This window comes from Macrotis lagotis, chromosome 1 (genome assembly GCF_037893015.1).
Source record: "Macrotis lagotis isolate mMagLag1 chromosome 1, bilby.v1.9.chrom.fasta, whole genome shotgun sequence".
Classification (NCBI taxonomy): Eukaryota; Metazoa; Chordata; class Mammalia; order Peramelemorphia; family Peramelidae; genus Macrotis; species Macrotis lagotis.
The window spans coordinates 852,576,631-852,599,817 of record NC_133658.1 but is presented as its reverse complement, the minus strand read 5'-3'; the positions used below and the strand labels follow the sequence as shown (position 1 = coordinate 852,599,817).

At 40.4% G+C, this 23,187-nt stretch overlaps 1 protein-coding gene across 1 annotated transcript in view; it reads right to left on the bottom strand.

The window, feature by feature from the left end:
- Nucleotides 1-1,892: 1,892 nt before the first annotated feature.
- LOC141508742 (bone morphogenetic protein 8B-like) overlaps nt 1,893-23,187 on the bottom strand; it is a 54,849-nt gene continuing 33,554 nt past the window's right edge. The window contains exons 4-7 of the mRNA XM_074217617.1: nt 17,798-17,992; nt 16,994-17,073; nt 11,925-12,035; nt 1,893-8,078 (exon numbers count right to left, since the gene is read on the bottom strand). Coding sequence (XP_074073718.1) covers nt 7,929-8,078; nt 11,925-12,035; nt 16,994-17,073; nt 17,798-17,992 — 536 coding nt within the window. The 3' untranslated portion in view covers nt 1,893-7,928. The remainder of the gene's footprint in view (nt 8,079-11,924; nt 12,036-16,993; nt 17,074-17,797; nt 17,993-23,187) is intronic.

Genomic DNA, 23,187 nt, shown 5'->3' with positions numbered 1-23,187 from the left:
AGGAGCAAGTGTGGTACTTAAGGAGTGGCTAATGCCTGTTGTGGGATTCAAAGCACCAACCTGGATGATTTCCTGTCTGGATAACCAGAATACCTGAGCCTGGAATCAACTAAGACATAAGGGTACATACCAGGGAGTGTCTGGTGTCAGACTTACAATTTGTCTTTCTCCATCAGTGCCTTGTTAAATGGGAATATAATACAAAAGGGTGATGATACATGTCTGGATTACAATACTTGTTTCTAATAGAGAAAGACAAAAATTACAATATTTCTCTGTAGTCAATGCTCCTCTGCTTTAGAGCGAGTTCTGGTTCAAAACTCAATGAAAAGAATACCTTAGCCCGACTCTAGAGGCAGCCCTAGTGACTATAGCTTTTTGACCATTCTCTGTTTTCTGCCTTCCATGGATCTTCACTGGGGCACAGGGTCTCCCATCCACTATTCACACATGTGTCTGTTAGCTGCGGTTTCAAAATATTCATCCTGTGACTTTGCTCTGGTTTGTTTTTTCTTTTTAAGGACTGCCTAGTGCAGATACCTCCACCCTTCAGTTTATATTGGGTTAAAATAAGTTTCCAAGGAGAGGCTGCACACATGAGAGTCAAGAGCCTAATGTCAGAGACGGCTGGGCTCAACTCCAGGCTGGCAGCCATCGAGTCTCCCCCTCCCATGAGCCATGAGCCCAGGTTCATCCAAGGCTTGGACAAATCCACAATGGTCAAATGAAGCATCTTGCTGGGCATGCATGTGTTGAAGAACCATAGACTCCAGTCCATACATTAGAACAGCAGGCATCTCTGAACTGGCAAAAGCACATGGCAAACTAAGTAGCAGTTGTGGAAAGTTTTCAAAGAAAGTTTTTATCTTTATTATGGAGCACAATTTTTAACTCAGTTCAGTTCCACCAAGTTTTGTCAGGTCCAGGAATCAGACCTGGATTTATACTTGAGGTTTTAACTAATCTACAAGATCACATCAGTCTTTTTTTTTTTTTTTTTTTTTTTAGGTTTTTGCAAAGCAAATGGGGTTTAGCGGCTTGCCCAAGGCCACACAACTAGGTAATTATTAAGTGTCTGAGACTGGATTTGAACCCAGGTACTCCTGACTCCAGGTGCTCTATCCACTGTGCCAACTAGCCACCCCAGATCACATCAGTCTTAAAACTCACTTCTTCTAGTCACCCTCTACTACTAGGGCTATTCCCTCTCTTCCTCTGATTGGAGAGGGTTGAGGATAAAAATCTCTCCAGAGACTCCTCCTAGATATTTCATTCAAGGACAGCCATTTCATAATTTCTTTTTTGGAGGCAATTGGAGTTAAGTGACTTGCTCAGAATCACACAGCTAGTAAGTGTCTGAGGTAATATTTGAACTCAGGTCCAGAACTCTATGGTGCTACTGGGTGTGTAGTGGTGATGAAGTCCTGATTAGAAATGATGGGATGGGGGCAGGTAAGTCCCCTTCTTTCCCCTTTCCTCCTCTACCCTGCACCCCCCCCCAGTTTTTTAACTTCTTTTTATGTACTAATCTTTCCCCATTAGATTATGATCTTCTTGAGGGCAGAGACTGTCCTTTATTTTTTCTTTGTATCCTCTGTGTGTAGTATAGTAGATGAATCATTTATTGTTCTCTTTCTTTGTGACCTTATATGGGTTTCTTGAGAAAGATACTGTAAGTGATTTGCCATTACCTTCCAGTTTGAAGAACTGAGATAAACTTGCCCAACTAAGTGTCTGAGGTCAATTTTGAGCTCAAATTGATGTACCACTTAGCTTCCCTGATAAGTTTGTTAAATATTTATTGACTAACTAAGTTTGGTGGATTTGTTATGTGCAGAAAATTGTCTCCTTTCTGTGGATTGTAAACACTCTTCATTTATTTATTTGTCATTCATTTTAAAATATATATTTTATTTATTCTTTAAATATTTCCCAATTACATGTTATAAATTTTTAACATTCACTTTTGAAAAATTTGAGTAACCAATTCTCTCCCTCCCTCCATACCTCCCTCACCCCTTTGAGAAGGCAAGCAATATGATATCGATTATACAAGTGAAGTCATGCAGAACATATTTCCATATTAGCCATGTTGTAAAACAGCATCAACAACAACAATAAAAAGCAAGAAACATAAAGACAGCCAAAAAAGTATGCTTCAGTATGTACTCAGAGTTCATCAGTTCTCTCCCTGCAGGTGGATAATATTTTTTAAAAAATATTGGTCCTTTGGAATTGTTTTGGTTCATTGTCATGATCAGAGTAACTAAGTCTTTCACAGTCGATCATCATTACATTAGTATTTTTTCTGTGTACAGTGTTCTCCTGGTTTTGCTCCCTTTACTTTGTATCAGTTCATTTAAATCTTTCCCAAGTTTTCTGAAACCATCTTCCTTGTCATTTCTTATAGCATAATAGTATTCATCACACTTACTACCACAACTTGTTCACCTAGTCCCCAATTTTGGGGCATCCCTTGAATTTCCAATGCTTTACCACCATTTAAAGAGCTGTTATAAATATTTTTTGTTCCTGTATTTACTTTTCCTTTTTCTTTAAGCTCTTTGGGGTACAGACCTAAGGGTATGCATAGTATTTTATGTCTTTGGGAATAACTCCAAAGTGTTCTGCAGACTGATTGAACCAGTTCAACTGTGAACATTTTTGATCTGTATTCTTTTCATAGAGGTGATTTAGATTTTTCTAAAAGGAAGTAAATCTGTTTTTGAATCAAATAGCTGATACACTGTGATGGGGGAAGGAGAGGGAGCAGCACACAGTAGTCCAAGTCCTGGGCTTTAGTCCTGGCTCCCATGAACTGGTACCATGGAACACACTTAGCTGGTATCATGGAACATGCTCCCATGTGCAGTAACATGGAATCTTGTTCAAAACCTTCAGCAAGTTATCTAAGTTTGGCTGATAGGGCCCAATACACTATACTGTTCTACTTTCAAGTCCAAAGATTGGCTAAGCAGGGAAGGGATGGTCACCCATGAAAACTCTGGCCTCAGGGAAGAATTCATGACTACTATCCATGCTATTACTGCTACCCTACCAATAGGAGACCCTTCTGGTAGACTGGCATATGATGCCCAAACATCATTGCCACTTCCACTGGGTCTTCTAAGACTGTGACCAAGGTCATTCCAGAGCTTAATGGGAAGGCTTAAAATAACCTTCCTTAGTCTTATTCCCAGTGTGTTTGTTGATCTGAACTGCCTCTTGGAAAAACTTGCCATATATGATGTTATCAAGAGTGTGGTGAACCAGAGGGGGTTTTGGAGAGCATCTTGGGCTATTCTCTTTTCCCTTTGATGCTTGACTTGCTCTTATTGCCTTTAATGACCACTTTGTCAAGCTCATTTCCTGCTATGACAATGTGGACACTTATAGCAGCTGCTCTGTAGACCTCATGGCCCCAAGAAATAAACTAGAAAGCCAAATAATCTTAGTCCCCAGCAAGAAGAGGTTTTTTTTTTTAACTCCAGGGGCATCCACATCCCTAACCTAGTTCTCTAATCTGAGGATCACTTGCTCCTCATTGTGTATTGCTTTTTGGTGAGGCAATGGGGGTTAAAACTTGCCCAAGGTCACACAGTAAAGATAGGAGTCTCCAAAGAGAGTCAACATTGTATTCAGTGCAAATGAAATAAAATACAAAGAATTACAAAAAGAAATCAGTCACATTGAAATACAGTTATAAAGAGATAACAACAAAGTTCCCAGGTCCTAGGTTAATAGCCCCTGTTGTGTGCATGCGTGTGTGTGTGTGTGTGTGTGTGTGTGTGTGTGTGTGTGTGCTTGGAGATAAGGGAGGGGGATGGGTCTGTGCTCTCTCCTCTCAGGGCGAGGCTGGACTAAGGCCCTTACTCTGAAATCCTCTGGTTTTTAAAACAATCAAGTTGCGAATAGAGCTCAGCCCGTCTGTCATTCCACTCTTGCTTTATATATGATCTAATTGGCAAATTGAATGACAATTTCCCCCACCTCTGCATTCTGGTCTTTGAGGAAATGTCAAAGAGGCTGGTCTCATGCCCTTCCCTTACCAAACAGGTGTGACATCCTGAGTTGTTACCCCACTGTGGGAGCAAATGAAAATGGGGGTGAGAAGTGCTTTCCAAATGTGACATGATGTAGAGCTTTTTTTTTCCAGAGATTATTAGTATTTATAGTCATTCAGAGTCTAATTTAGTACTCTCAGCTAATAAATGTATTATGGACATGGCCAAGACTTCAGATTGACTGTGCAAGAAAGAACCATAGGTGTTGCTATAAAAGTATCACTTCCTCTCCAATGCCCTGTATTTTGTCCCAAGAAACTGAATGTCAGAACTGGAAGGGGCCTTAGAACACAGAATGTCAGAGCCTGGAAGGTCCTTAGAACATAGAATGTCAGAGTTGGGAGAACCCTCAGAACACCAAATTTTGGAGCTGAGAGGGCCCTTAGAACACAGAATATCAAAGTTACAAGAGAACTCGGAAAAAATCCAATTTAGTCCCTTCACAGAGGAAGAAAATAAAATTCAGGGATCAAAAGATCCTAGATTTTAGGAAGATACATTAGAGGCTACATAGCTTAACCCCCCTTTTCAGGTAAAGAACTAAGGCCCAGAGCATCAGTGACTTGCCCAAGATCACTTGGTTAAACACAGGTCCAAATTCAGTCCTTTAATGCCAGAGGACCAGGACTAGTGGATGGATGGTCAGATCCCCTATGTCTCTGGCTTCAGCACTCTTTCCAAGCCACCCTGCTGTACTTGGCCTTGGCCAGAGTTGGTTTGGACAGGGATTGTTCCTTAAAAGGCCAGATTGCTAAGTACAAAGACCCCTCCTGCCTTTCCCATGACCTTCTCCTGCTTAGAAGCCCAGCTCAATGGCTGGGGGTTAGCCTCTTTCATTGAAGCTCCTTCTTAGGGACAATGCATTTCAGGCTTGGCTGATCTGCCTGCCATTTCTCCTGCCTCAACCACCATCGGGGAATGGGGCCAGGCCTCATTCTCATTCTACTCAACACAAGGTCCAGATGAACCCCCTGCTGACTTTGTGGCTAGATGACAAGTTTGGTAATGAACTGAATTCAGTAAGGGAGTTTCCATGCCCCAAATTAGTTTATACATACCAAGAAAGCCAGGAAAGGAAAATAGGAATATTCCAGATACTTAGGGGAATGCCTAATCTTAATCATCTGAAATCCTTCGTACTCCAGGCTGGCACTAATAGATTTAGCAGGAACGAGCAGCAGGAACATGGGGCCTGGCTTTTCCATCACTTCTAAGCCTTGAATCAAAAGTATGAGTCAGGCTGGGTCTGTCACCAAGCCACCTGCCTCCAGGCTGCTGTGGATTACAGGGCCTGGTAATTGGGTAATTGGTAGTTCGGATAAAAGAATATAGAACACAAAAAGCACTTCAGTCTTTCTAAAATCAGACTCGTCTTTAGAAATTTTCTTTTTACCCTCTCTGTATTTTTTTTTTCATTTAGTAATATTAGAAAGACAGCTTTGTAGACTACTGGTTGTTTATCCACTCGGAGCCACAGTGAGGATATCTGTCAACAGGCAGGAGTCACTGTCAAGTCTCCTTGGTGACGTCAATGCTCCTGTGTGAGTTTGGAGTGAAATGCTTAGGGGAAGAGTATGGCTTAGTCTTGGGTCTTTGTGTAGAGTAGAAAGAGGCTTGGGTGTGCAGGCGGAAGACCTGACTAAAAATTCAAGCCCTCCCCCTATCCTAACCTGTTCTGGTAATGTTTGCATTTCTGTAAAAGCACAGCATTGGATTGGATCATCTCTAAAGTCCCCAAATCCTGATATAGTGAGGGGGGAAAACAACACTGGGAGCTGTGGAACTGAGTTCAAATCCTTGCACTTTGGGTGGGTTCCCTCACCTTTCTGGGTCTCAGTTTCCCCACTTGTAAAAAAAAGGAGAGAGTTGGGTTAGATCATTTCTAATGTCCTTTCTAGCTCTAAAAATCCTCATTCTAATAGCTGGCATCTCTGAGTTTGCACTATCTCCTAGTCCCCAACAGAGGGCACTACATCTCTGTATTCATTCCTAAATGAAGCGTTCTTCCCCCTTCCCCTTTTGTTTGAAGCTCATGAATGAACTTGTTTTTGAGATTAAAATCAGAGTCAAAAGACGTCCAATGGAGGCTAGCACAGCCTCTTCTTTCTCCTGCTCCCCTCCCTCCCTCCCCCAGCCTAGGCTGGGAGCTGGGACCGTGGAGGATCATTTAATCCATCTCTTTGAAGTCAGAAAGGGCAGTCATCCATGACTTGCAAATGACCAACATATCCCATATACATATATATGTATGCATATATACATATTTACACACATATCTTTATATATATAATACACATATATAGGTCCCTCTTCCTTCTTTATTTCCATATAGCTCTAACTTTAATGATCAGAGATTTGTGTAAAATAGCATTTTACTATCTTGCCAAGACTTGTCCAATCAAAGAAACAGACTGCTCCCTCAACACTGGAAGTATTGACTACATGCTAAGGATACAGTATATAGCAGTTTGACTCTGTGGTTCTTTCCAGCTCTATAATTTCATAATAATGTCTCAATCCATATTTCTTTGAACAAAATTCCATTACAACAAAGACCCTTGTTCAGACTGTGGGGGTCAGTTGTAGTGAGATGGGGCTCTTGGGATCCACTGGCCTCAATACCTTCACAGAGCCTCCAAGGGGAGACCCTTGCCTCCCAGACTCTGAGAGCATCATAGAAATGGGGAGCCTCGAACTTGAAAGCATTTACTGGTGTCTAATTTGAGCATCCCCAGGGCTAAAAACATAGTCATTTGACATAACCTGAGAAACTTCCAGGGAACCCCGAACATTTCCTTACTGTTTGTTTTTTTATCTTTGTACCTTCCAAGCACTTTGGCATACAGTAGGTATTAAACAAATACTTGTTGAGTTGGAGTGAGATGGGTAGTTTAAAAAAAAGTCTTCAAAAAACAGGGCTAGTTTCTGAATCAATTTAGTTAGTTTATCTGCATTAACCCTATGGAGACATTGGGAAGAGTCTAGGATTGAAAGTCAGAGACTTGGGTTCAAGTTCTAGTTCACCTCTTACCTGACTGTGTTACTCTGGGAAATCAAATTCCTTCCCTCAGTTTTCCTCATCTGCAAAATGGGGCTACAACAGATCCACTCCCTACAGCACAGAACTTGTAGAAATTGTAAAATACTCTCTGTACAAATGGGATCATTATTATTTACTTCAAAAAGCACTAACTGCATGAGGTGCATATATTGGATCTGTTATCTCCTATATAGCAAGTAATCTGGGTTTTTTTTTGGGGGGGGGGTTAGGCTAGATGACCCCTCAGGTTCTTCCAGCTCTAGGCTCTGATCCTTTGAGAGATGATTCTCACACATCCCAATGTGGCAAAGAGCCATCATTTTCCTCCTGAAAGCCATCGGGGTATGACTCTGGGTGTCTGGAGGTGGTCTGAGTCATGTGCTCAATGGCAACCTTTGCAGTTCTAAGTGCTAGCTAAGGTTCCTAAATCAGTAGAGATCTGCCAACTGAAGAATTGTCCTCACTATATAGGGGGTAAAATCTTAGAGCACAGACCACACACCCAAGAGTTTGTGAATCCCCAAAGGCTACAGCCAATAGCTCTTCACCCTCTATCCAATGCTATTGGCCTTTCACAGTTATTTGCCTGCAGGCATCAGGAATCCTCTGAAGGGTTTCCAATCCCTTTAGAAATCCGTCTATCCATCCAACCATCCATCTATCCAACCATCCAACCATCCATCCATCCATCCATCCATCTGGAAGCAGGGAGGTTTGTATTACTTTATTGGTGGGTAGAAGGTTCCCTGAAGTGAGTGCTCTGGGCAGCCACCTGCAGACAGTGATGAGGCTTTTCCTTGAGCTGCAGGTCCCTTGGAGAGGTCTTAGTGACAGCCACAGGACTTCACCACCATATTCCGGTGTTTCTTCAGAATGACATTGTTGCTGGTATCATAGTAAAGGACAGAGGTGGCGCTCAGTTTGGTGGGAGCACAGCAGGCTTTGGGGACACTATCAGGCTTCATCAGATGCACCTGTAGGGGCAAAGGCTTCAGATGACTTGGCCTTGGTAGAGGAAGCTACTCAGTATGCTCCTAGCAGACTAGAGGTCATAAAGAGAAGGGGAAATAAAGCAAGTTTTTCTCTTCTCCCCCCAATAAATCCTTTTTTGTTTTCATATCGCTTACTTTTGCAACCTCTCTCCCTCCCAGAAAGCCATCTGTTATACTAAAGAATAAAATAAAAGAGGGGAAAGGTTAGGAAGTTCAGCAAAACTAATCAACATATGGAAAAAGTTGTACATGATATGCAGTGTTTTACATTTGTGGGACCTTCACTTTTTAAAATTTTTATTTATTTAAGGCAATAGAATTACATGACTTGCCCAAGATCACATAGCTAGGCAGTTATTAAATTACTGAGGTAGAATTTGAACTCAGGTCCTCCTGACTCCAGGGCCAGTGCTCTATCCACTGTACCACCTAGCTGCCCCTGGACCTCCACTTCTGCAAAAGAGCAGGGAGAAGTAACTTCTCATGTCTCTTCTTTTGGGCCAAACTCAATTCCTATAATTTCACAGAATTCAGAGCTCCTTATTTTCTTGATTTTCATCTCTCCATTTGAATTGTTGCAGCCATTGTGTGGATCGTCTCTGACACTGTGGTAAGCATGAAGCTTTCAGTATTTCTTAAAAACTTTTCTTATACACAGGAAGACTTATGTGAACTGATGCAGAATGACATAAGCAGTATCAGCAGAGCAAGATCTTGACCACAACCATTTCAATGGAAAGTACAAAAAATAAAAATAAAAATTCAGTTCTTCAGAAATTTCTTTTATTCAATCATTTTTTTAGGTTCAGAAATTTCTTTTAAAAGATAACCCTTTATCTGCTAACTGGATCATAGATAGTAGATACAAGGGCAGTTAGTTGGTGAGGAGGATAGAAGGCTGGGTCTGGAGTCAGAAATTCTTATCTCTGTGGGTTCAAATCTGGCCTCAGACACTTACTAGCTGTGTGACCCAGGGCTGTTTGCCTCTGTTTCCTCATCTGTAAAATGAATTGGAAAAGGAAATGTTAAACCACACTAGAGACAGATACCCTTTGCTATTGATTGGTCGTTTCAGTGGTGTCTGTTTCTTCATGACCCCATTTGGGATTTTCTTGACAAAGATACTAGCATGGTTTGCCATTTCCTTCTCCTATTCATTTTACAGATCCAGGAATGGAAGAGATTATTATTTTACCAATGAGGGAACTGAGACTTTGAGAAGTTTGTACCCTGCCTGAGGTCACATAGATGGTAAGTATCAAAGGTGAGTTTTAAATCCACCCACCCAGGACCTTTGTCTCCTCTTGGGTGACCAGGAAGCTGACCTCTTGATGACTAGCCAAGTTGGGTTCTAGATGACCTCATCTGGACCTTCTCAAAGCCTTTCCAGTATCACAACAGAGCCCGCCCTTCCCTGATGCATCCTCTGAATATACCAGGACTGACTCCGCACACCATAATGAGTCAAGGGAGGTGGTGACAGGTCAATAAGTCATTTATAAAGAGTCTACTATGAACTAGCAGAAAGTGCTAGGCTCTGGATGCTAAGTGACAGTAATAGGAACAATGAGGGAACCCTAACGGACTTTTCAGAGTCCTCTGTGGATAGCTAATTTTATATCCATTTATCTCATTGGGTCTTTAAAGAGCTTGGGCAGGAAACAAATGAAGGGTTATTAGGTCCATTTCACAGAAGAAGAAACTGAGATTCAAAGAGGGGGAAATGCCCAGCTCAAAGTCACGCAGGTCACGACTGTGATCTTTCCACTACACCCTAAACCAGTTCTTTCCTTAAAAAAGACTCTGGTTGAATGAGTAGATTATTTTCAGCCTTCATGAAAATATTTATTCTAAACTTCTGGCAGGCTGGGCTGCAGTTTACATTGGAACCCTTTTCGTGGTGGTGGCGGCAGTGGCAGGCGGTGCCCCTTCTGTGGCCAGACTCCGGCCTCTGGGCAGCTTTCTGCCCCTCGACCATCCGCCAGGTCCCAGCCCTGGTGAGGAGAGGTAATGTTGCTACAGCCAGATATAGGGCCATCTCTCAGAGCTGATGACTCCAGAAGGTCAGTCTGATAGCTGTTTTGGCTTTATGATTATGCATCTCTTATTGAGGGAATGACCTTCTCTCCTCTCTGAGCTGGTCTCAGACCTCTGGATATTCCACTAACTCAGTGGCCTGGCAAGTTCCACTGCTGGACAGACCAGATGTGTGAGTGCTACAAACACTGGGTTTGCCCCAGACCCATGAGGGATGAGGGGGAAATCTTGGTTTGACAGACTGGTCCCTGTCCTGAGAAGGGCTGGCTCAGGGCACAAGGAATCTGTCTTCCTTTCTCTGGCTTCCGACAATTTGTTGTTGTTGTCAGTCATGTCTGACTCTTCTTGACCCCGTTTGGGGTTTTCTTGGCAAAGATACTGGAGTGGTTTGCCATTTCCTTCTCCAGCTCATTATACAGATGAGGAAACTGAGGCAAACAGGGTAAAGTGCCTTGGTCAGGGTCACCCAGTTACTAAGTGTCTGAGGTCAGACTTGAATTTTTCTTGATTTCTTCCTGACTCTAGGTTCTGGACTCTCTGCACTGCGGCATCACCTAAATATCCTGGATAACTGGATCTCATCAGTGCTGCAATCAAGACGCATAATCCTGAGTGGGGAATAATGTATGTAAACCCGGGAAAGGCATATTTCCTGTCTGGGCTTCAATTTCCTCATCTGTACAATGAGGGGGTTTGCTCTCAAAAGCCTCAAAGATCCTTTCCAGTTCTAAATCAATGCCACCGAACTCTGGACATTCATATTCATCTCAGATAGCAACTGCTGGGGCATCTTCTGAGAGTGTGGGCTAAGTCTCATCTTTCTGTCCCCCCACAAATATCTATGGTAGATTATCTTTGTCTCAGAAAAAAGGAGGAGAAGAAATGTTTCATGCTATAAAACAAGATGGTTTTATTCACAATACCACTCTCTCCCCATTAGAAAGTAAGTTCTTTGAGGGCAAGGACTGACTTTTTGCTTATATTTGAATATCTTGAGTGCCTAGCATGAAGTAAGAACTTAATAAATGTTTCCTCTCTTCTTTATTTTTCTATTTCTTTCTTCTTCTCTTCATCATTCTTTCTTCCTTCCCTCCTTCCTTCCTTTCCTTCCTTCCTTCCCTTCCTTCCTTCCCTCCTTCCTTCCTTTCCTCCTTCCTTCCTTTCCTCCTTCCTTCCTTTTCCTCTCCCTCCCTTTCTTTTCTTCTTTCTTTCCTTTCTTTCTTCCTTCTTTCCATCCTATTACATTGAAACAGTTGCCAGAGAAGTATTTATAGGATTCAGGGCATCCTGGTTAGTTGTGACTTGGAGTCAGGAATTCTGGTTCTGCCTTTTCCTAGTTCTTAGGAGAGTTACTTCCCTTCCCTTAAGCCTTAGTTTCCTCACTTAAAAAATGGGGAGAATAATACTTTCACTATCTTTCTTACATGATTGGTTGTAAAGATTGAATTAAATAATACTTGTAAAATGCTTTGTAATTGCAAGTTGCTTATTATTTATTATTAAAATCTATCAAATCTCAGTTAAAGTCAGCAAGTTTGCACAAGAAGCTGCCAGTGAGGACTATTTTAGAAAATCTTACACCAAGACAGTTAAGTAAAACAGTGAGTAATTCACTTGGACTAATTTTATAATATTTCTTGCAACATTGCTGTGGTGGACCTGTCTCCCCTTCATTTTAATCCCAGATTTGCAATGTTATTTTAGCCTGAATCGAGACTCAGAACCAAATGAGTGAGAAAAACCTTCTGCAGAGCGGCCTAGCTCACTGGGAGTAAAAACACAGGTACTGACCAGAGACTGCAGGATGGCATGGTTGGTGGCATTCATGCAGGAGTCCAATGGGAAGGCACACTCACCCTCACAGTAATAAGCAGAGTACCCTTGAGGAGCAATGACCCAGTCCTAGAGAGAGAGAGAAAGAGAGAGAGAGAGAGAGAGAGAGAGAGAGAGAGAGAGAGAGAGAGAACTTCTATGTAGTCAATCAGTCAATCACCCTCCCACCCATCCCCCTAGTCACCCCCTCTATCACATCAGAATAAGTCACTTCCTTGTAACTGAACACTACTCCTTCTCTTGAATAGTAGGAACTGGTCAACCTGCCTTCTCTGTTCCTTGTATACAACACTCCATTCCATTTCTGTTGTGCCACATGACTGGAATGAGTCTAGAATGTACTTCTGTCCCTGCTGCCTCTTAGAATCCCTTCATTCTTTCAAGAAATAGCAAAGGCCCCATCACCTGCCTGGAGTCTTTCCTGATCCCCTCAATGGCTAGACCACCTGAGATTGAATGACTGTAATGGGTGTGGATTCTTATATTCATATTTACTCATTTGCACTTGTTGCCCCTTCCCTCAGAATCTCAGCTTGTGAGGAAGGAGTGTTTTCATCTTTGTCATCCTATCCCCAGGTTTAGTCCAGTGTGTGGTGCTTAATACATGCTTTTGATTGATTGACTTCTCTGAAAGTTGAGAGCACAATCCCACAATGGTCCACAGTTGGGATCTGCAGGCCTCCAGGAAGAGGAGGTGGTGGTGAACCCCAGGAGAAGACAAGGCTGGCTTACATTCTGAAGGGTTTGAAAGAAAGTTGCCTTGAATCCAAATTTTAAAACAAGTGCCCTTGTCATTAAGGAAAAAAACAAAAAAAAACCCAATCCCAAACCCAAACCATCCTTTCTTTGACAACAGCTTGATGCTAAGGCAGTTGATTGCGGTATTCTCTATATACACAGCAGGTGTTTAATAAATGCGTGTTGACATGGAATGGATTTTGGTAGTCAAAGTCCAGGAATGTGAGGCTGTCATGGAAAGACGTCCTTCTGTTTGTGTTGGCTAGGTCTGGAAGGATGTCCCAACTTTTCTCTGACTAGGTAGAAGGAGGTGTCCTCATTCACTCCCCATTGGAATAACTGGGTGTGTACAAAGGCTCACCATTCTCAGGAACTGGGAAGTCAAAAAGGCTTGTGTGGGTGGAAGGAAGGCATGACGTGAATGTTGAAAGTGAGGAAACTCTCTCCTCCCGGGACTTTCCTAGCTCCCTGCTTTCGCTCCCATTGTTCCCAGTGCTGGGAAGTCAAGGGATTTTGATACCAAATTACACTGAAGTCATATCCCATGGACCAACTCTGGGAGGGATATGACTCAATGCAACTCAAGAAGCATTTAATAGGTTCCTACTGTATTCTGGGGAATGTGAAATGTGGGAAGAGTGATGAATGTGAACTTAGATAAGGACCTGGGTTCAAATCCCTGTTCTGCCACCTACTACTGTCTATGAACTTTGGGGCAAGGCAGCTCACCTCTCTCGGTCTCAGTTTCCTTATCTATAAAAGGAGTTGGATTTGATGACATCTAGGTTCACTGCAGATTCCAATCTATGATACTAGAGTAAAAAATAAAAATCTCATCTCTCAAAGAGTTTCCATTCTACTGGGTATGGAGCAAATATTGTATAACAGAAAAAGAAATCTCAATCTCAATCTTTTTTTTTCTTTCTTATTTTCTCTGTCCATCTCTCCTCTATCTCTTCCTCCTTTTCTCTCTTCCCTTTCTCTTCCTCTCTCCTTATCTCTCTCTCTCTCTCTCCTCTTACCTCTTTCTGTCTTTTTTCTGTCCTCTCTCTGCCTCTGTTTCTCTCCCTTCTTTTTCTCTTTCTTCCCCCTTCTTTTTCTCATCCTGTTTCTTTCTCTCTCCCTTTCTCTTTATTTCTCTCTTCCTCCTTTTCTCTCTTCCCTCCTCTCTTTTCCTCCCTTCCCTTTCCTTTTTCTACTTTCTTTTTCCTTCTCTTTCTCATTTTCTCTCTCTCCTCCCCTTCTTTCTCCCTTAATTTCTCTCCTCTTTCCCCTTCTCTCCTCTTCTCCCCTCTCCCCACAACTCTGTGAATGATTGGAACTCCTAACATGGAGATACCCTATATCTCTGAATTCTCCTGCTACATGACGGTTTCTGTGTTGGTGCCATATCCAAGAGTATGTGTCATTAAAACTCCTAGCCTAGGGGCAGCTAGGTGGCACAGTGGATAAAGCACGGGCCCTGGAGTCAGGAGTACCTGGGTTCAAATTCTGTCTCGGACACTTAGTAATTACCTAGCTGTATGGCCTTAGGCAAGCCACTTAACCCCGTTTGCCTTGCAAAAACTAAAAAAAACCAAAACAAACAGAAAAACTCCTCACCTAAGACAATCTTGCCTTCCTTTTTTTTCTTTTTAGGTTTTTGCAAGGCAAACGGGGTTAAGTGATTGCCCAAGGCCACACAGCTAAGTAATTATTAAATGTCCGAGACCAGATTTGAACCCAGGTACTCCTGACTCCAGGGCCGGTGCTTTATCCACTGCGCCACCTAGCTGCCCCATTGCTTTCTCTTTCTCTGAAGATACTTTCTCCCTTTTCTTTTGCTCTTTGTCTATAGTAGGTGCTTAATAAATGCTCTTTCCCTTCCAACTTCTTTAAGTTTTACTTTACATGAATAGCATCTTTTGTTGTGCTTTTATTGCTAAGCTCCACTCTTTTAATATATTTTTGTACAAAATAAGGGATGGGTGGCAAAGCATTCTCATCTCTCTGTCTAGATGAAGTACGCTCAGGACCTACTCAGACCAGGAGATCATAACCAGTGGCAGAGCTGCTTTGCTAGACTTCTGAAGGCCAAATATTTCTGATGAAATCAATAGTTTTTTGAGGGTAGAACTTGCCACAAACATAAAATCTAACAGAACAACAAAGGGAGCACTTGTGCAACAAGACAAGCAGTTTGAACTCACATTGCTATCATTCAATTCAATCCAGTCGACAAGGTTGCAGGTAAAGATGAAATACTCAGTTCCTGGTCTTAAAGAGTTGAAAAGGAACAGGAAGCTATGGCTTATACACTAATAAGCACAGTGCAAGATTCAAAGTGTAGGAGAACATTCAGAGAGATTGCTTGGAGTTGGAGTTGGGGAAGGCTTTATCAAAGAGATGCCACCCAAGCTGGATCTTGAAAAATGGGAAGGGTTTCAAAAAAGGAGATGAGGCTGATGTGGACTCCAAACATGGACCAGGCTGCACAAATGTATAAACACAAGAAAGGGAATAGCTGCAGGGAAATAATTATTCCAATCTACCTAGAACCTACAATGAATGAAGAAGAGCCTAAAATAAGAAAAGTAAGTCTGCCAAAGAAGGTTGAAGGTTGATTATGACAGATATTAAATGTCTGGCTAGGTGTTTGTATTTTATCCTTGAGAAAATAAGGAGCCACAGAAAGTTATTGAGGAGGGGAATCAAATCCATGGATAAGGAAGATTATTTGGTGAAGACTGGAGAGTGGGTGAGGTTGGAGGCAGGGTTACTAGTTGGGAAGCTATTATAATAGTACAAGTGAGAAGTTATCAGGACCTGAACAAAATTGGTGGCAATATTCACGACTTGTTATTAAGGAGATAAGTTAGGAGAAGTAAGCAAGGAAGGGCTATGTTTCATAGGCCATAGCCCCAAAGACCTAGGATGAGCGGTCATGCATAAGGATCAAGATGGTACCTGTCAGTCTGTCCTAGGCTCATAGGTCACCACCTAGACTGAAGTAAAACATGGCTCCTAGAAGAGTATACTTAGTATCAAGAGTATCCTTTTTTTTTTTAGGATTTTTGCAAGGCAAATGGGGTTAAGTGGCTTGCTCAAGGCCACACAGCTAGGTAATTATTAAGTGTCTGAGACCAGATTTGAACCCAGGTACTCCTGACTCCAAGGCCGGTGCTTTATCCACTACGCCACCTAGCTGCCCCAAGAGTATCCTTCTGATCAAGGCCCCTTATCTCAATAATCCTTACCCAAATCTACTTCATTACAATGGTGGCAATGCTAGGAATGAATAGCCCTAGACTAGAAGTTAGGAGACATTCTGGTCTTGGGCTACCACTCTTTTTGTTTTGTATTTGAAAACCATGTCCCCTCTGTTGTCCTCAATTTCCCTACCTGAAAATAGCACGAGATCTAGATTTCTCAAGCACCAATCCATAGACTGGTGTTGACCCTTGATCAGCCAACAATCATTTCTTAAGATTTTACTTTCGGGGTGGCTAGGGTGGCACAGTGGATAGAGCACTGGTCCTGGAGTCAGGAGTACCTGAATTCAAATCTGGCCTCAGACACTTAATAATTACCTAGCTGTGTGAACTTGGGCAAGCCACTTAACCCCATTGTCTTGCAAAAAAAAACCATTAAAAAAAGAGTTTACTCTGGCACAGGTTAAGTGCCCATCACACATGAAGAAAAATACAAATAGTTTCCAAGAAGCTGACATCCTCCTAGGGAAGACAATAAGTAAATAGGAACTTAAAAGATTCAGACATAATAGAAGGAAGGAAACCTTAGAAGGATGGCTAACAGTAGGGAAATAACAAAAATTTCTGCAATTTTAACTTTTACTACCAAAGGTCTTTATTTCTTAAAAAACCTATATAAACATAAGGACTCCTCTTTTTCCCCTGCTTTCTGTTCCTGTCTTTCCCTATCTACCCAGAACCTGGTCTCTGTCCCCGAGGCAGGGAAAGAAAGCTCCCTTATTTGAAACTTCAGAATTTGGAGCTGTCCGTGGTAGGTCATGGGTTGCTGTCTTTAGGATAGAGAATCATTGAGGGCTATTCCATCTCCAGTTCTCTGGGAGGGTCTCAATACCTCTCTCCTAGGGCACCCTTGCCAGTTCTGGAAAGCCTTTCTTCAAGTAGATACATTAGCCCTCAAACACAAATTCATAAACTAGCTTTCCTTGTGCCTTTTCATATTGTTGTAATAGTTCAGATAGGACAGAGAACATTCTGACATCTTCTTTGGACAATTATTTTAAAATGATTTCTTTTTTAAGAAATGAGCTAGGAAATTACCAGCCAACCAAGGTCCTGAAAGCTAACGTAGAGCTCGTGCCTCTTGCAGACTTGTCTGCCCTCAGCGGCATTGATGTCATCTGGAGGAAGAGAAGGGTAAATATACATAGTTCAATAAGCATGTGACCTCCCAGGACAGTGTGGGGGAAGCAGAGTGGCATGGGATAGAGTGCACTTTGATCCTGGGTCTATGCTTCAGTTTTTCCATAAAGCTGGGAGGATGATACTTCACCACTAACTTAATGGAATTATTATAAGGAAAGAGTTTTATAAACCTTGAAGTTTTCATTAAATGTGAATGGTTATAATTATTTCATCAGGTTGACAAGTCACTAAAAGGTACAAAATTATTAAAACATTGAAAAACTTAGCATTATTGCTCTCTAGGGTTACTGAGAAGCAGCCAATTGGAACAAATGGGATACTCCTCTTAGAATCAGGAGACCTCAGTTCTACTGTGAGCTATGTCACATATCAACTGTATGACACTGAGCCTGTTTCTTCATCTTAAAAATGGGTCTAATGACACAATTGCTACTTATCTCTCAAGATGGGCCTGAAGATTAAATGTGATAGTACATATAAAGTGCACTGAAAACTTGAAAGCAATCTCGAAGTATCAATACCATTTTTAATTACTATTGGGAATTGGTTCGTTCATACAAGACATACCCCTATTTCATCTGAAGAATGGGGATTAGGAAACTATCCCTGGGCTCTCCTGCCATGCACTCTAAGATCTCCAAATAACAATTTGCCACATTTCTAACATGGATTTGGACCTTTTCACCTCTTGCCTCTTACCAAAGATCCCTGGGAGTTTGTTTGGGTGGGGGAGGTCGTTGCTTTTTTTCGGCTGCCTTTTCTTTAGTTGCTTGAGTGCCCGAGGAGCTCGAATGGGATTTTGATTTGCCCTGAAAAAAGTGACCATAAAAGGTTGTTTGGAGCGTGGCCCCTGTCGACCCAGCAATCCAGCTAATCCAGGATCAACGCTTCGCCCTGAGACATACAGAAAGAAACACATTTGTTTACTAGAGGGCATAGATGCATATCAGATGACCACAATAGAGTCCCTAGGGATGTTATATAGCTGATGAACCAAGGCTATACCTACTGCTAAATTTCCAGCCAGTCACTGAGCTTTCTGTCAAAATCTCTCCTGGATACATTCAACCCCTCTTTTACTTCTACAGCCACCAGCATTTTCTATTACTTTCTAACCACTCTCCCTGACTCCTGTCTTCTCTCCTCTGATCCATCCTACACAGGCTATAGGATTCATTATTCCTTTTTTTTTTTTTGGCAGAGATTAAAATTTTTTTTCCATTCCAAATTCTCTCCCTATGTCCTCCCATATACCTATTGAGAAAATAAGATAATCAAATCCATTGCAAATATGTGGAGTTTTACAAGATAAATTTCTACTTCAGTTATGTTTGGGAAAGAAGGAAGGAAGGAAGGAAGGAAGGAAGGAAATAAATAAAGAAAGAAAGAAAGAAAGAAAGAAAAAAGAAAGGAAGGAAGGAAGGAAGGAAGGAAGGAAGGAAGGAAGAAAGAAAGAAAGAAAGAAAGAAAGAAAAAGAAAGAAAGAAAGAAAGAAAGAAAAGAAAGAAAGGAAGGAAGGAAGGAAGGAAGAAGAAAGAAAGAAAGAAAGAAAAGAAAAGGAAAGAAAGAGAGGAAGGAAGGAAGGCAGGAAGGAAGGAAGGAAGGAAGGAAGGAAGGAAAGAAAGAAAGAAAGAAAGAAAGAAAGAAAGAAAGAAAGAAAGAAAGAAAGAAGAAAGGAAGGAAGGAAGGAAGAAAGGAAGAAAGAAAGGAAGAAAGAAAGAAAGAAAGAAAGAAAGAAAGAAAGAGGAAAGAAAGAAAGAAAGAAAAGAAAGGAAGGAAGGAAGGAAGGAAGAAAGAAAGAAGAAAGAAAGAAAGAAAGAAAGAAAGAAAGAAAGAAAGAAAAGGAAAGGAAAGAAAGAAAGAAAGGAAGGAAGGAAGGAAGGAAGGAAGGCAGGAAGGAAGGCAGGCAGGCAGGAAGGAAGGAAGGAAGGAAGGAAGGAAGGAAGGAAGGAAGGAAGGAAGGAAGGAAGGAAGGAAGGAAAGAAGGAAGGAAGGAAAATATGCTTCAGTCCCTCTCTGGATGTGGGTAGCATGCCTCATTATGTGTCCTCTGGAATTGTGGTGGGTCATTGTGTTGATTAGAGTTACTAAGTCTTTCAAAGTTGATTATTTTTACAATATTGTTGTTATTGTGTAGATTGTTCTCTGGGTTCTACTTGCTTCACTTAGTATCGATTTCCCCAGGTTTTTCTGAAACCATTCCCTCCATCATTTCTTAAAAGCATAATAGTGTTCCTTTATATGCAAATATCATAACTTGTTAAGCCATGCCATGGACATCTTCTTAGTTTCCAATTCTTTGCTACCATAAAAGGAGCTGCTTTAAATATTTTGGTACGTATGGGTCCTTGTCTTCTTTCTTTGATCTCTTAGTAGCAGTATTGCTAGGTCAAAGAGTATGCACAGTTTAGTAGCTTTTTGGTCATAATTCCAAATTGTTTTCCAGAGTGGTTAGACTAGATCCATCAATATACCAGTTTCTCCACATCCCTCTATAATTTGTCATTTCCTTTTCTGTCAACCTAACTAATGTGTTGGGTGTAAGGTGATACCTCAGCATGGTCTTCATTTGCACTTTTCTAATTATTAGTGATTTAGAGCATTTTAAAATTATGGCTCTTGATAGCTTTCATTTCTTCCCCTGAAAACTACCTATTAGGGGCGGCTAGGTGGTACAGTGGATAGAGCACCGGCCCTGGAGTCAGGAGTACCTGAGTTCAAATCCGACCTCAGACACTTAATAATTACCTAGCTGTGTGACCTTGGGCAAGCCTCTTAACCCCATTTGTCCTGCAAAAACCTAAAAACCCAAAACCAAAAAGACCCCCCCCACCTATTGATATATTTTGACCACTTATTAATTGAGGAATGCCTGTTATTCTTGTAGTTTTGACTTTATTCTCTATATATTTTAGAAATGAGATCTTTATCAAGGAAATTTGCTGCAAAGAATTTCCCCTAGTTTCCTGCTTTTTAAATTTTTAAATGCATTAGTTTTGTTTGTAGCAAACTTTAATTTTTATATAATCAAAACTATCCAATTTATCTCTTGTAAATATCTCTATTGATAATTTGCTCATAAACTCTTTTCCCTTCCAATCATGACAAGTAATTTCTTCCCTGTTTCACTAATTTGTTTATGATATAGCCCTTTATATTTAAATGCTGCACATTTTGAGCTTATTTTGGTATATGTGCTGAGATGCTGGTCTATGCTTAGTTTCTGTCAGATTATTTTCCAGCTTCCTCAATAAACTATTTCTGTCAAATAGTGAAATCTTTCTCCAATAGGTGGGATCTTTGCTTCTGAATTTTGTGTATCTAATCTCTTCCACTAATCAACCTCTTTATTTCTTACCAAATACCAAATTATTTTATTGATTATAGGTTTGTAATACAGTTTGCGATCTGTTATTGCTGATTTCCTTGATATTCTTGACCATCTGTCCATCTAGATGAATTTTGTTATTTTGCTAGCTCTATAAAATAATTTGTAGGTAGATTAATTGGGTAATTTTTTTAGGCTTTTTTTCCAAGGCAATGGGGTTAAGTGGCTTGCCCAAGGCCACACAGCTAGGTAATTATTAAGTGTCTGAGGCTGGATTTGAACTCAGGTACTCCTGACTCCAGGGCTGGTGCTCTATCCACTGCGCCACCTAGCCACCCCCAAGTAGGCAGATTAATTGGTATGGCACTGAGTAAGTAAAATAATCTAGATTGTATTGTCATTTTTATAAAATTGGCATGGTCTGCCCAGGAACAATGAATATTTCTTCAATTGCCTAGATCTGTCTTCATTTGTGTGAAATGTGTTTTGCATTTGTGTTCATTTAACTCTTATGTGTTTCTTGGTAAATAGACTTCTATTTTGTACTGTCTGCTGTTATTTTTTAAAACTTTATTTCTTTATTTTTTAATTTTACAATTTTTCCCTTAATCTTGTTTCCTCCCCCCACAGAAGGCAGTCTGTTAGTCTTTACATTCTTTCCATGCTATACATTAATCTAAATCGAATGTGTTGAGAGAGAAATCATAAGGAAAAAAAAATGAGATAGCAAAATTACATAATAAGATAATTTTTTTAAATTAAAGGCAATAGCCTTTGGTCTTTGCTCAAAATCCACAATTATTTCTTTGGATCAGGTGGTATTCTCCATGGCAGATACCCTAAAATTGTCCCTGATTGTTGTATTTATGAAATGAGCAAAGCCATTAATGTTGATCATCACCCCCATGTTGCTGTTAGGGTGTACAGTGTTCTTCTGGTTCTGCTCATCTTGCTCAGTATCAGTTCATGCAAATCCCTCCAGATTTCCCTGAATTCCCATCCCTCCTGGTTTCTAATAGAACAATAGTGTTCCATAACATCTGAATGCCACAATTTCTTCAGCCATTCCCTAATTGATGGGCATTCATTCAATTTCCAATCCTTTGCCACCACAAACAGGACTACTATGAATAGCTTTGTACAAGTGATGTTTTTACCCTTTTTTTATGATCTCTTCAGGACATAGACACAGTAGTGGTATTGCTGGATCAAAGGGTATGTACATTTTTTTTTTTTTGCCATTTGGGCATAATTACAAATTGCTCTCCAGAAAGGTTGAATGAGTTTACAATTCCACTAACAGTGCATTAGTGTCCCAGATTTCCCACATCCCTTCCAACATTGATCATTGTCTTTTCTGTTCATATTGGTCAGTCTGAGAGGTGTGAGGTGGTACCTCAGAGATGCTTTAATTTGCATTTTTCTAATAAGTAATGACTTAGATGTCTGCAGTTATTTTAAGTGAAATTTCTCTTTCTGGGGCGGCTAGGTGGCATAGTGGATAAAGCACCGGCCTTGGAGTCAGGAGTACCTGGGTTCAAATCCGGTCTCAGACACTTAATAATTACCTAGCCGTGTGGCCTTGGGCAAGCCACTTAACCCCGTTTGCCTGACAAAAATAATTCTTCCTGCTGGGTTTTGTTGGTAATATGGAGAAAGGCAGATGATTTATGTGGGTTTAAATTATAACCTGCAACTTTGCTGGTTAATTATTGGTTAATTTTTAGTTGATGCTCTATTAGTTAAACATCAAAGCCTCTGCAAAAAGTGAAAGTGTTGTTTCCTCATTGCCCTCACTTATTCCTTCAATTTCTTTTTCTTTTCTTACTGCTATAGATAGTATCACTAGTAAAATATTGACCTTACTGGAAAGGCTTTTAACTTTTCCACATTACAAATAATGTTTGCTCTTGGTTCTAGATAGATGTTGCACATCATTTTAAGGAAAGCTCCATTTATAACTGCTTTTTCTAGTGTTTTTTTTAAAAGATGTTGACAGAATAGGTGCTATATTTTACAAAAAGCTTTTTCTGCCTCTGTTGAAAAAATATGATTTTTTTGTTATTTTTGTTTTTAATGTGATTAGTTTTAATATTGAACCAGTTCCTACATTTCCAGTATAAATCCAGCATGGTCAAAGTGTATGTATTATCTTTATGATATATTGTTGTCATCTCTTTGCTAGCACTTTATTTAAAATTTTCACATTAATATTTATTAAGATAATCGATCTATACTTTTTTTTCTCCTTTGGGCTGATACTTTCTGGATTAGGTATCAACTCCATATTTATGTCATAGAAGGAATATGGTAAAACTCTGCCTATTTTTCAAATAGATATGTGACATTGAAATTAATCATTTTTTGGGAGAATTTGGGAGAATTCACTTTTAAATCCATCTGGTACTTTTTTTCTTAGGGATTTCATTTATGACTTATTCAATTTCCTTTTTTAAGATAAGTTTACTTAAATATTCTATTTCTTCAATGTAAAGACTAACAGACTTCCTTCTGTGGAAGGTGGGGGAGGGAAGCAAGATTAGGGGGAAAAATTATAAAATAAATAAATAATATTTAAAAATTTTTAAAAATTCTATTTCCTGTTCTGTTAATTTAAGCAATGTACATTTTTAGAGCTATGCATCTGTTTAATTTAGATTGTCAGTTTATTGGCCTATAATTGGGGCAAATTACTTCTAACTATTTCTTTTATTTCCCTTCATTGGTTGTGAATTCACCTCCAAGTTTTCTTTATTAGTTT